This window comes from Tribolium madens, unplaced genomic scaffold (assembly GCF_015345945.1).
Source record: "Tribolium madens isolate multiple individuals breed KSU strain unplaced genomic scaffold, Tmad_KSU_1.1 Scaffold_97;HRSCAF=244;Tcas5.2_LG3a, whole genome shotgun sequence".
NCBI classification, from domain to species: domain Eukaryota; kingdom Metazoa; phylum Arthropoda; class Insecta; order Coleoptera; family Tenebrionidae; genus Tribolium; species Tribolium madens.
Window position 1 is genome coordinate 13,304,177 of NW_025401069.1, and position 14,093 is coordinate 13,318,269.

General features: G+C 33.9%; 3 protein-coding genes across 4 annotated transcripts; all 3 read left to right on the forward strand.

The window, feature by feature from the left end:
- Positions 1 to 1,299: 1,299 nt before the first annotated feature.
- On the forward strand, positions 1,300 to 6,019 carry LOC123014161 (collagen alpha-1(III) chain-like). 2 transcript variants are annotated; one of them, XM_044413102.1, is made up of 5 exons: positions 1,300 to 1,509; positions 1,793 to 1,879; positions 1,937 to 2,092; positions 2,136 to 2,406; positions 2,463 to 6,019. In XM_044413102.1, exons 1-5 carry the CDS (start codon positions 1,435 to 1,437, stop codon positions 5,933 to 5,935), a joined length of 4,062 nt encoding a protein of 1,353 aa, XP_044269037.1. In that variant the 5' UTR covers positions 1,300 to 1,434; the 3' UTR covers positions 5,936 to 6,019. The 2 variants fall into 2 exon arrangements, with proteins under 2 accessions (XP_044269037.1, XP_044269038.1); XM_044413103.1 differs by lacking the exons at positions 1,793 to 1,879; positions 1,937 to 2,092 and having other exon boundaries at positions 1,302 to 1,509.
- Positions 6,020 to 7,706: 1,687 nt separating this feature from the next.
- On the forward strand, positions 7,707 to 8,430 carry LOC123014992 (putative gustatory receptor 28a). The gene is made up of 2 exons (XM_044414375.1): positions 7,707 to 8,339; positions 8,377 to 8,430. Exons 1-2 carry the CDS (start codon positions 7,707 to 7,709, stop codon positions 8,428 to 8,430), a joined length of 687 nt encoding a protein of 228 aa, XP_044270310.1.
- Positions 8,431 to 11,201: 2,771 nt separating this feature from the next.
- LOC123014589 (SOSS complex subunit B homolog) lies at positions 11,202 to 12,043 on the forward strand. The gene has a single exon (XM_044413782.1). It carries the CDS (start codon positions 11,333 to 11,335, stop codon positions 11,921 to 11,923), a length of 591 nt encoding a protein of 196 aa, XP_044269717.1. The 5' UTR covers positions 11,202 to 11,332; the 3' UTR covers positions 11,924 to 12,043.
- The last annotated feature ends 2,050 nt before the right edge of the window (positions 12,044 to 14,093 follow it).

The window sequence follows — 14,093 nt, forward strand, 5'->3', positions numbered from 1 at the left end:
TAAATTATTTTTTTACATACAATTTAGACAACAAAAATGGAATAACTCAAAAACAAAACAAAATTTTCTTCTTAAAATAAGATCATTTTTTATATTACTTTAATTTATATTAATTACTATTTTTTGGAAACAAGTGATTTTAAAAAAAACCGCTTGGTTCAATACTTTATGTTTTCCCAGTATAAAACGAATTTAAAAAGGAAATACTCAGCAGTTTGGCTTACGAATTAGCGGTTGTTTTCTCTTTAAAATATTTTGTAATCGGATCATTTTTCTTAAACTATCCAATTTTTAACTTGAACTGAAATTTTTAATCGGAAATTAGTGATTTGAAGCAAATATGCACAAATATATTTCAAAATATGCATCAAGTAGCCAAAATATGCATTTTTATTTGGCTTATTTTAATCAAAAAACATTAGATATGCATAGAAAACTTACAATTTTGTTGATATACTTTTTAATAATAAATATGCATTTTGCATATAATCCGAGATGATGAAAGCTTTGATGCTTGTGTTTTATTTTTGCAATTTTTAAAAATGCAACAATTCCCAGAAAACCGTGTATGTTAATTGAATTATTTTATGGTTTTTACAAGTTTTTCTAACAAAAAAAAAGTAAAAACAAAATCTAATGAACATAATTTTAGATTTACAGAAATCTGTTACAGAAACACCAAACTGATTATCTAGACTAGAATTTTTAGTATAATTTGACTTTCCCACTTTTTAAACAAAGATTTCTTGCGTATGTATAAATATTAAGCTGTATTAAATTTTATTTTAATATATCAGATCAAACATAATAAGAAATGATAAAACATGTTACAGTGGAAAATTGAAAATTTGGTCCTAAAACTTCTCGTACGCAATTGTTATTTGTTTGTAAATATAGAGTCAGATAAAAATTATGCAATTGCATAATAGTTAGTCATAGGTCATAAACGGTGATTTATTTTAGGTCAGACTTAATTTCCCATCATGTAATTAAAAGATAGATGTTGATTGTGGTTGTTAATTTGTAGACTTCTGTCGTAATTATGAATGCATAATGCAACGCATATACCCAGCGAGGCAAAAAACAATTCAAAATTTGACAAATATTGAAATATTTTGTTAAAAACTCTTTTCATTGCTTAACTCGTTATCTGAAAATGACAATATTAAAAATACGATAGTTCGTTGGATGCGTAAACAAAGTTATGTAATAATGTTTAGTGCATGTAATAATGTTTGTTGAATCGTGCTGTATATGAGTCGAGGATGGCTAGATCAAATTGCGTTTGATGAAGTGACTTACTTTTTGTGTAACTTGTTTTGTATATAAATGAATTTCAACGATATCTTCTAGGGGACACCATGTCAGGGGTCACACTTGACCAGGAATAGATTCAGCATTTATTGATAGGCCGCCCTGCGGTCACTTACTTCCATGGCGCGGTTAATTTTAATTTTTATCATAATAAGTGCTCATCTTGGAGGCATTTTTTTACAGGAAAAAACAGAGGTAAGTGTCTAATTTAGAAAAATTTTGCCACTTTTAAATAATTTCCAGAAAAAATTTTTTCAATTTTTTATATCCTATTTGTTATAATACACGATAAATTTAAAGTATTTTTTTTTATAAAATGTTGTAATGCCTTTTTTCTGGAAGTGTTTGTCAGTTTAATTTATAAAAAATTTAATTTATCGTTGTGTGTAATTATTATCATCTGTAATTTTTGTAATGTTTTGGGGTCAATAATTCTAGGACAAGTTAGATAAAACATTTTTAAAATTATTTTTTTTAGGTTGTTTCTAATACTGAAAATCTATCTTTGTCCAACTCGATACATAAAGGAGCAACAAAGTCGCGAACTTTGTTTGATTACCAAACTGTGAGACAGTTTTTATTATTAATAATATTAAAAATTAATTATACTGTGTAATTACAGAGAGTAGTAGCTTATAAAGATCTTATAGAGTCAAGATGTTTGATAGAATTTCTAAAAGGAAGCGAAAGTTTTATCGGTCACACAAATCATAAACCACGACTGGACAATGTTACAAAAAAATATTTTATGACCGAAAATCACCTTTCCAAAAGACAAGTAATAATTTTTTTTAAAGAGTTTTTTGTGATTTTTTTTTTAGATATGGACAATAGCTGGGCAAAGAGTTGTGGATTTTTGTCGGGGTTTTCCCACTTATCTCATACATGATTTAAAAACAAACGACCAAAACAGTATTTTTGAGGATACTCTAAACGAGAATATTGCCTCAAGAAAAAAACGCTCAACTAAACATTATTTTGTTGGAAGGGTTAGAGGACAAACACAGTCACAATATCTAAATTTTGGTAACAGTAAAGATCTAGGAAAAGCTGAAGCTGAATCTAGTTATGGAAGTTCTAAGGCAGTAGTCAGTAAGAAGATAGTTATTTATAATTGACATTATTTTTGAAGATTTTTTTTTAAATAGGTGGTAGTAGTGGAATGGGTCAAGCTCAGAGTCAGAGTGTTCCAGTGGGTTGTGAAGAATGTAACGGCGAAGGATTTGATCAAGAACAAGGGCTTTATTATGGAAGACCTGGAGGAACGTCGGAATTTCCGGGAGCACAGTATCGCAAGCCCGAGAAGCCTGGAACCTCGTTTTCTACAGAAACTCAAGAAAGACCCGGAGTTCTGAGATATCCAGGAGGTGCAGAACAAAGACCTGGAGTTTCCAAATACCCGGAAGGACCAGAACATAGACCCGGAGTTTTTCCCTATCCGGGGAGATTTGACGAAAGACTCGGATATCCAGGAGGAGCAGAAAGAACACCCGCTGTTCCTGGATATCCGAAAATTACAGAAGTAAAACCTGGTTTTCCAAAAGTTCCTGAAGGATTACCCGGTGGAACTGGATATCCAGGAGGACCAGGAAAAATACCAGGAGTTTCTGGAGTTTCCGGTTATCCAAAAGGGCCAGAAAGAAGTCCCAGAATTCCTGGCTATCCAGAAGTAAGACCTGGAATTTCTCGATATCCAACAAGTCCTGAAGAAGAACCAACAGGTGCTCAACCAGGAGTTTCCGGATACCCTGGGAAATTTGAAGAAAGACCCGGAATTTCTATATACCCACAACCGGGAGTTTCCGGGTATCCTGGGGGTGTGCCATTAATTCAAGAACCAGTTCGTCCTGGTTATCCTGGAGGAGTAATACCTTTTCAACCAGGATATCGTGGTGAAGTGATACCACCAGGTGGAGTATTTTCGAAGCATCCAGAAGGAGAAACATCAGGGTATATTGGCCCACCCACTGGGTCTAAAGTACCGGTTTATTCTCCATATCCTGGTTCTCCACGGTATCCTACAGGACCTTCTAGACCTAGTTATCCAGCGACAGGACAACCTATAGATTCCTTACGGCCTGGTTATCTAGAAAGACCAGCTTATTCAGAATATTCTTCGACTACGGGCTATCCATCACAACCCGGATATCCGTCAGAAACACCTAGCCATCCAGTTCCCGGAACAGTAGGATATCCCACTCTACCTCAACTTCCACCTTCTGAAACCCACGGAAAATTTAGTGGAAAACTTTCTGGGGATTATGAAGCAGAAGTTGGACAAAGGGGCAAATTTTCTGGTATTTTTTCTGGAGAATATGAAGCTCATCATAATGGAAAAATTGTTGATGGAAGATATTATCCAAGTCAGCCTACAGTTTCTAGATATCCTGGATATCCCGGATATCCTAGTCAAACTGGTTATCCAGGTCCCGCAACTTATCCTGGCACATCTGATGGTGGAATACCGGGTTATCCTGGAGAACCAAGTTTTCCAGGATATCCATCACCCAAATATCCAATTCCTCCAAGCGGAACGAGTTATACAGAAAAACCTACTTTATCGGGTGTTCCTGGATATTCAGGGGCACCAAAACCGGGTTATCCAGGAGGACCTACTACTGTCCAACGTTTAGAAGTACCACATGGTCCAACTGCAGGTTATCCAAGTCCAAGTGTTCCAAGCTATTTAGAAGTTCCAAGTCCAGGTTATCCAGGAGTACCAACTGGCACAGGTAGTTTGAGTTATCCTAGAGCTCCAACTTCTGGTTATCCAGGAATATCAACGCCCGATCATTCAGGAGTAACCACTGGTTTAGGTGTTTCCAGTTATCCAGGAACTCCATCTACTGATTACAACGGAGTGTCATATCCAGGAGTTCCATCTTCTGCTTACCCAGGAATACCACCAGGTTCAGGTGTTTCTCGTTATCCAGAAGCTCCACCTTCTTCAGTTCCCTTCGTGCCAGCCTCTCCAGGTTATCCAGGAGTACCAATACCTGCAGGTTATCCTGGTGCTTTAACTCCTGGAGCTCCAAGTTCAGCTCAACCAAGTTATCCAACCGGCTATCCCGGGGCACCAGCTCCACCTCCAAGTCCTGAAGCTTACGGTCAACCTGGATATCCCGGTGTAGTTTTAGGAGAAGATGATGGTGCGGACTCTCAAGTTCAAACATCCGTCCAACAGATCAACAACGAAACTCAAGCAAGTGCTTCAGCTCAAGGAAAATATGCCGGAGGAATGGCCCAGTCTCAAGTTTCGGGTACTTATAGTGGTTCCGGTTCATTTAGTGCTTCAGCCGGAAGTGATGATGGTAAAAAAGGGGCATTATCACAAGTTTCTGGAGGAAAAGAAGGTGCATTGAGCTCGGCTCAAGGAAGAGGAGGCTTAGGCCAAAGTCAAGCACAAGTTCAACTAGCTTCAGAAAGCGGTGATACTATATCAAATGCTCAAACAGGTGGATGGCACCATGGTTCTCAAACACAAGTACAGGCTAGTGGAAAAGGGGGAATGGCAGATGCTCAAGCTAATGGACCTGGAAGTACCTCATCACAAGCTCAAATTGGATTTACACCGTATGATGAAAATGAAAGGGATGATCAATCGACGCCTTTTAGAGGAGGAGGAATGGCAAGTGCCCAAAGTGGTACTTATGCAGGACAGGCTCAAAGCCAAATCCAGGGGAAATTTCAATACGGTATTAAATACGTAGGAGCTGCACAAGCAGGTTCGGGGAGTAAAGACTCAGTAGGTCTATCACGAAACCAGTCAAGACCTGAAGGTTTAACAGGATTCTTCCCAAAATTCAAACCTTTGAATTTTACATCTGGAAGAAATTCCAAGACTAAACCACAAGATTTAGTAATGCCAAGTAGCCGAAAATCAATTCATATGGATGTTGCAACCCAGAAGGCACCATCTGAAGACCAAACTGCACTAATCTCTGACGAAACCGAAGACACAGCCACTGAAGAGTACCACGACGATGACTACGACTACGACTCTGAATATTCCACCCAAAAACCTTTGACAAAGAGCATAATCTCTCAAGGATTTAAAACGCAACGCCAGCACATTATTCTTGATCCTCTCGAAGACCTTGATGCCACAGTTCAACAAAGCTACGGTTACCCTCCCGATGGTACCATCTTCCAACCCGGCGATTCTATACCCGGCTCTCCTGGCTTCCAAATTCCTGCTGGGTTTCGAGGACGTGTCAAAGCTATTGCAAACGGACCAAACACATACGCAACTGGTAAAAACTCGCAAGCACAAAGTGTCACTTTGACACCAGGGACTGGAAGAATTATTTACAAGAAACCGATTTACGCAGTAACTTCCAATTCGCACCAAAATGGATATATAGGCTTTGGTTCTGGATACACTTATCAACCGGCCACTTACCAAGTCAAGAGCGGAAAATCCTTACCGAATTTTATTTCGTTGAGTAAGTCGGAATCTGGGTCTAAGAACCCATATACCGGACAAAAAACACCTAAAGTCTACTATGCCCAGTCTTCAAGTTGTGGGGTTTTTACAAATACTTGCGTGTTTAATGGAAGTGAAAAACTCTGCTTTCCGAAGCCTAAGACTAATCCGGATGGGAGTTATATGACGTGTTGAGGGTCTTGTATTTTAATTTAATTAAAGTGTTTTATAAATTATGATTTTTCATTCAATTTAAATAAAGTTTTTGTTTATCTTGTGTTTATATTTTTAAAACAAAAGAAAAGAAATTAAAGACAATGGAATTTTTAAAAAATTGAAAAAAAGCAACAAAATAGAAGTCTTAACGGGGGGTATTAACAAATTTTTAATCTTTTTATTTTGTAAATTACCAAAGCTGTAATTTTAGGATATATCGATTGGTGTCAAGAAAACTACAAATTTGAGGTTATAGACGAATTTATAGGTATTTCCAATATTTTTAAATTTATCAGAAATTTTCTAAATAACTATTTATCCTAGAACACTGATTTTTTTGTATACCATAGAAAATTAAATTTTCTTTCTAACGGTACCAAACACAAGAAGCTATCATCAATAAGTCCGGAATTATTTTCAATATGGTAAAAAATAAAAATCAAAAAAAAATTCTTTCTAAAATTGATCCATATAACATTTTTTACACTTCTAGAGGTCCTAAAGTTTAAAAAATTACGAATGTTTTCAGTTTTTGGAAGGTGAGCGGTAGTAAAATCGTAAAAATAGTCAATTTACCTTAAGTCGTAAAAACGCTTCAAATATGGTTTTCTTGACGTAAAATTACGCGTTGAACACGATGCAACATGTTAAAATACTCTACGATGCATAGTTTTTGAGWTATTGAGTAATAAAGTTAAGAATAGAGGCTAGAAGCCTCTATTATGACCAAAAAATCAAAAAATTTTGATTATGATTAAAAACTGGTACTTTAACCGGATAATAGGTTTGTACAAACCGTTTTGATCTAGTTTTTGAGATATGAATTTTTTTTTGAAAAAACTAGTATTATTAGCTCTGTAACCGGAACCATAACCCTTCCGGTTTGCGCCATTAGATAGGTAGTTTTAATCAAATTTTAATGGTTTTTAGCTTTTTGCTCTAGGACCTATAGTTTCGTACAGGAACGCGTTTAAAGTTTCAGAATTACTGAAAGTCATTAAAAATTATTGAGATTAAAAAAAATACATACCTACTTATTAAAAATAAAAAACAAAATTTGAAAACTTCCGGACAAATAAGCTTTAAAAATTGTCAATTTTTTTTAAAGAATAAACGTTTTTATTGTTCAAATTTCATAAAAAAACAACAATAATAGTTTATAAATTTTGAAAACACTTTAATTTGCATAATCTTATTTTGACTTTGTTCATTTTCATTCAGGTAGTATTTTCAAATATATTGTCTTAGACATTACTAAATATACTTTCATTATAATGAAATTAAATAGAAGTGTGGTTCTATTTTGGTTAGAAAAGTGGAAAACAGGAGGTAAATAAACAACCAAGTAATTGTAAGTGGTGTTTTCATTGATTATTTAGTCGTTGACCAAACTTCGACCAAAATGAATTTACTTCCAAACACTCCTTTTTTTCTCCAATACATTTACAAAATTTTAGGAATCGCACAATTTCCTCTCAATAATTCCGAATCAAAATACTCGAAAATCTTTGGACGACTTTTGTGCCTCCCATTTTACATTTATTATTTTTACGCCCATGTCGAGCTTTCCATTCCGTTTTATGGTTCGAAATTGGATTTTATTTTGATTGGAAATTTGATTCAAAGGATAATTAACTTCTTGTATATGTTCACAAGTCTGTTTTTTTTCTACAAGAGGAGTAATAATTTACAATCTTCGTTAAAAAAATTACACAAATTAAATTTGGGCAAAACTGCATGCAACAAATGGATGAGAATTATTCTAGTCCTTATATTTGCTTTAAACTTTCTTCAATATCCTTTTCTTCTTCATCCATTTGCGTCCGCATTTATTTCGAGTTTCCCTGGCGCAGTTTACATCTTCGAAACTCTTTTCCTCCACGACATTTTCACTTTAATCTTCACCAAATTCCAATCAATTAACCAACAAATCAAATCTTCCGAAGACATCGAAGCAATGGAAAACACTTCTCACCGTTATTGCCTCCTCGTGGACTTGGCAAACGAAATTATCAAACATTTTACAATGAGTTTATTATTCACATTCCTATTCTGGTTCGCATATTTCATAGTATCAATTTATTTCAGTCTGTGTTTCATAACACTAAGAATTGTTTGGCTGAGAACAATTTTCTCGATTCTAGCTTTCATCCTCTACGAGATTTTTTGGCTTTTTATGATGATTCACAGTTTTGCGCAAATACTAAACGAAGAGAGGAAAATTGCGTCACAAGTGCACCAAATCTGGAACAAATACACAACACAAGGGAAAATTGATGCAAAAATAAGACATCTCGAATTACTCGCAATGCGATTTTTTCACACCAAATTGGAATTAACAGTCAACGGTTTTTTCACACTTGACTGGACATTTTGTCACTTGGTAAAAACATTTCTGTAATTTTTTAATTTTTTTTCAGATAATTTCAGCACTGGCCACTTATTGCGTCATAATTATACAATTTTTAATATAACCTTGGTTATAAAGTGCTAGTTGCTAGGCAACTGGACCAATGAAATATCGAATTTTTTATTTGACATAGCTGTTTCCTAGCAACGGATTATGAAACAGATTATATGTACACCTTGTAGTGTCACTGATATTAATAAAGTTATTTATTTATTTAAATTTAAAAAATAGAATAAAACTAAATAAAATACAAATCTTCAAATTAATACATTATGTCATTACCCGAATTGCTGTAAACAGATCAATACCACCCTAAATAATTCAATCTTCGTTATAACAACTTGGAACAAAAATGTGTTTAGTTGAAGACCTGCCCTTGTTTTTCAGCATTTTTTTCAAGTGTTTTGGCGTTATTCAATTTTCCTGCAACAGCAGGAATCATCGTTTCAAGAAAATTGTTCCACATTTGTGGCCGTTACCTCTATATCTACTTTTATTATTTTCGGGTTTTCAGTTCGTGGTTCAGTTTCAGGAGTCAAAAGAAATATTTTTTATCAGTGTGGACTCAGTGGTTTCATTTTTAAGTTTAGTTCCTCTAATTGTGATAATTACAACGTTTTATTTTCGAAGCAACAAACTTAAATCGCTTTTGATGAAATTGAACGATTTTGGGGGAATTTTACCGATGAAAAAAACCCAGAATTTTGATTTACTTGAAATTATTTTGGGGATTGTGTTGACAATTGTTAACGTTTATAGTTTATTTGGGGCTATGTTTTTTTACTGCATTCCTCCGACATTGGGGTGCTTGGATCATTTGTTCCTCAGTGAGATTTTAAAACGTTTTTGTGGCTATTTTGACACAATTAACGCGAAATTGGAGAAAGAGGCGACAAGCGTTGACTTGTGTAAAATTTTTCCCTTGACGAAGACGACTAAAAAATTGGAAGAAATTGAAACGCAATTTCAAATCAGAAGAATTCAAGATTTGACATTTTTGCACCACGATTTGGTGGATTTGGTCCTCGAAATCAATAAAGTTTTCAGTACTGTGACTTTAGCTTCGATGGTTATTTGGTTTGGTTGCACAGTTGACTTGATTTACATCATGATCAATTTATTGGTACACAGAGAAGAGTCTGATTTTATTGTGTTTTGGTTTTTGGTTGTTTTAATTTTCTTCTTTGTTTTGTGGCTTTTGGTGATGGTGCGAATGTTCAGTCGGACGCAAGATGAAGTAAAAAACGATTTTGAATATTACTTGAAAAAAATTATTTGTAGGCTAATCGAACATTTACTTTTATTCACGATTTTTGGAATCGATGTGAGGTCAAAGGAGAAATTAATTGCAACGTGCGACATCTTCAGTTTATTTCAGTTGGGTTACTCAACAATCGGGTACAATTTACAGCTGAAAATTTCTTCAATCTGGACTGGACTTTCAGCCACACGGTATTTTTCATAAATAATTTTAGGTTTCACAAAGATTTTTTCAGATGTTGGCTGCTGTTACAACCTATGTCATTATCTTAATCCAATTTCAGGTTTAACTGAATTTAAATAAATTAAATTGGACGATTTGTCGTTCGTTTGACTGAAAAATGTAAAACGGGCTTTATGCAACTAACCTCACTTTTGGTTTTTGTAATTTTTATTCTGACAGGAAAGGAAAAAATGACAACAAATCAAAATAGTTCAAAAAACACATTGCTGGAATTATAGTTTCGGAAAATAGATGCTTCAACTAGAACTTTCAAATTTTAAACGTCAATCATGACAATAAAGCATGGCTTACACTGTCATTTTTTGAACTGACATAAATTTTGCTCGATATGGAAACTCCAAACTTATTCAAGCTTTAAAAACAAATTTTAAAGTTAGTGGAATAAAAAAGTGATTAAAAAAACAAATTGATGTTTTCCGCCCTAATTTGTTTTTTTTAAATTAGCAAAAACGCGACAGATTCCTTCTTTACCGGCCACCAGTACTTCGCATACTTAGGCAATATTTATACACATTTTTTCTAATGCAGGTTGCGTTTTTTAGACACAGTACTTCACCGATGGATTATTTCGTTCGCTTTACGGACGATTTCAGATAAATTGAAAAAATTGTGCTAAATTTTAAATAAAAAAATCAATTTATTGATCCCACAAAACGATTTCACTAAAAAATGCGTAAGAAATTTTTAAAAATGTTGGAATTTGGATTATCGTTAATTTTAGTCTAGGTAATTAAATAAAAGAATAAGTTAAAATTATTGAGATTAAGAGAAAAATATCTATTTAAAATAAAAAACAAAATTTGAAGCTTCTCGGAAGACAAAAAAGCTTTTTCAGGTTTTACAAAGATTTTTTCAGTTGCTGGCTGCTGTTACAACCTATGTCATTATCTTAATCCAATTTCAGGTTTAATTGAATTTAAAATGGACGATTTGTCATTCGACTGACTGAAAAATGTAAAACGGGCTTTACGCAACCAACCTCACTTTTGGTTTTTATGATTTTTATTCTAGGAAAGGAAAAAATGACAACAAATTAAACTAATTTATTAAAAAACACATTGCTGGGATTATAGTTTCGGAAAATCGATGCCAAAAATAAAATTCAACTTTCAAATTTTAGTTTCAAACGTCAACCATAATGACAATAAAGCGTGGCTTACACTGACATTTTTTGGATTGACATAAACTTGCACAAATTTGTCGAACTGCGCTCAAAATGAAAACTCCAAACTTACTGAAGTTTTAAAAACAAATTTCAAAGTTAGTGGAATAAAAAAACTAGCAAAAACGCGGCAGATTCCTTCTTTGCCGGCCACTTCCCAGCGCTGCCATCCATACCGCTCCAAAAACCCCGTCATTTGACATCGGCCACTCGAACAAGTACCATCAAATGCGCCTTATCTCTTCATTCCTTAAAATGCCATCCAATTTCCCCCCTCACTAATCCCCAAAATCCCCGAAAATGGACAGCAACTACGTCCAAATCAAGGACATGCGTCCAGGCTTGAAAAACATAGCCGTAGTGTTTATCGTGTTGGAGGTGGGCCACCCAACAGTGACGAAAGAAAACCGCGAAGTTCGAACTTTCAAAGTGGCCGATCAAACGGCGTGTATAAACGCGAGTGTGTGGGACGAAGCGGGACAACTTTTAGTCCCCGGAGACATTGTGAGACTCACCAAGGGCTACCTCTCCATCTGGCGCAATTGTCTCACTCTCTACACCTCGAAAGGGGGCGATTTGCAGAAAATCGGAGAATTTTGCATGGTTTTCAACGAACAATTGAATATGAGTGAGCCCAATCAGGCGTTCCCGCAGGCGCCCCCAGTGTGTGGGCCCCCGAATAACCTCCCGTTGAACAATGGGACGAATAATGGGGCTGGGAGGATAGGGCCCCCAGCACCGGTTACCACCGCGACGACGTTGATGAACAACACAGCGGGGCCGATCAAGACAGCGCCAGCGACGAATAGAGGCCCCCCGCAGGATAGTCAGAAGAGGCAGAGGGGCTCCAGGGGCGGGCAACATAGGAATAGGCACAATAGGGCTAATTGAACTGTGGACTTGTACGAATTATTGTTGATAAATGTTTAAATTTTTTAAAGAATGGCGAAGATTAATGTTAATTTTGTTTGATACAAGGCGTATAAATGTAAATATACCATAAGAAATATAGTCAGGTTTTTTTTTACGAAAAATCCTTAATTTCCATCAAAAATCGACCGCTTTTTCTTTACTTTGGCAGTCAAAATAGATTGTAATTAAGTGATTCAACGGAATTTCATAATTTTTTATTGTTAAAATAAAGAAAAAATCTTGTATGTATGTCGCCCATTAAAATTATTCATATACCGGGTGTCTGTAAATGATTGTGGCAAAAATTGACACTGTATTACTGCCAATCTTTCAAAATAAAAACGTGATCAAGAGTGCTGTGACAACTTAAATTGTTGTTTAATCGAGTGTTTAATAAAATGTCAAATTATTTAAAGAGTAATGATGCAACGATTGCCCAAAAATTTGACAGATAACACAGCTATTGACGTTATTATTCAAGACCAGTGTGGCCAGATCTGCTGAAATTTCACCAAATTTGGTGATTTTTATGTTGGTCTAGTGACTTGAAAACTATTGTAAAAATTCTAATATCGATTTTTTGGAACAAAAAATTAATACATAATTGAAAAAAAACAACCTAAAATTATTGGTCCGGTTTGTTTTTTACAAAAATAATTTTTTAGCTAGAAACACAATTTTTTGCAAAATTTTGTTTAAAATCACAAAATTAAATCTAATTAATAGTATTTTTTCGCTTAATCAAAGGTTCATTTATTTTGCAAAATTTTGTTTAAACACACCTAAAAATTCCAAAAAGTGCAGATATTGATGGTATTTTGTTTGTTTCACTTGATTTAATTGATTTTTGAATAACATTAAGACAAAATTAGACCGAAAAAACTATAAAATTTGGTCGAAAATGCTTTTAAGTAGGTTTTTATATTAAAATCTCAGGTTTGTCATGAGATTTCGATAAAACAAACCAAAAAATCTACAAATTAAGTAAACATTTTTTTTCGAGCGTTCTAGCACGTTTTTCAGCTGGAAACGCAAAATTTTGTTAAAAACAAGCCGAAAAACTACAGAATTAGGCCGAAAATTATGTTCTTTTTGCCATTTTTGTGAGATTTTGCCATACTGAGTCAAAAATTACTAATTGTTATAAAATATATATATTTTTACCTAACAAATCTTGTAATCTCTGTTGAAAATTGGTGTAAATTTGGCAACACTGACCATAACCTAGTGACTGTAAATGACTGTCACGAAATGGCAACACTGTTTACGTTCATAAAAATAATTCACTTTCTAAGCATTCTTGACGACGTTTGTGTTAAGGCATTTGTTATTTTTGAAATCACAACTGCTATATGAATTTGGTCAACTACACGAGAAAAGACACAATCATTTACAGTCACCTTATATAAATTATTTATGTTTTATTATGAAAAATGCCCAAACATTTTTCTTTTTATTCCAAATTAATAAACTAAAGATTATTTATACAATAATTACAAAAAGTTTTACATAGTTTTCATGTACATATCTATGAATTTTAGTAAAAAATAAAAAACAGTTTTTTAAACGGAACTAAAAAAATCAAATGAAAAAATAAGCTTTGAGGAAATAATAAAATAATAAAAAAATAAATAAAAGAAATTTAGGAAAATGCACTTTGAGGGAAAACTCGCCGGAGAAGATAAATAAAGTAAAAAATGACAAATAATTAAATGAAACGTAAGAGAAAACAGTAAAAAATGAGTAATATTTGATAAAAAATTGAAAATAGTAGAGAAATTGGGGTAAATTACCAAGCTTACAAAATACAAAAAAATATCTAACTTAGATTAAAACAGGAAAAAAAGAGTCAGGAAAAAATCCTTGTAAAAAATAATAAATAAGTAAATCAGATTTGAGGCGATAGAAAGTCGTAGAGAAATTGAAAAAATAAGCTTTGGGAAAGTAAATAATAAAAAAATTAGGAAAATGTACTTTAAGGGAAAATTGGCGGTAGAAGATAAAATGAAGTAAAAAAAAACTACAAATAATTAAATGAAAAATAAGAAAAAACAGTAAATGGGTCTTTTTAGACGGAACTAAAAAAATCAGACTTGAGGAGGTAGAAAATAGTAGAGAAAAAAAGAAAAAAAAAGTTATGTATAGCGTG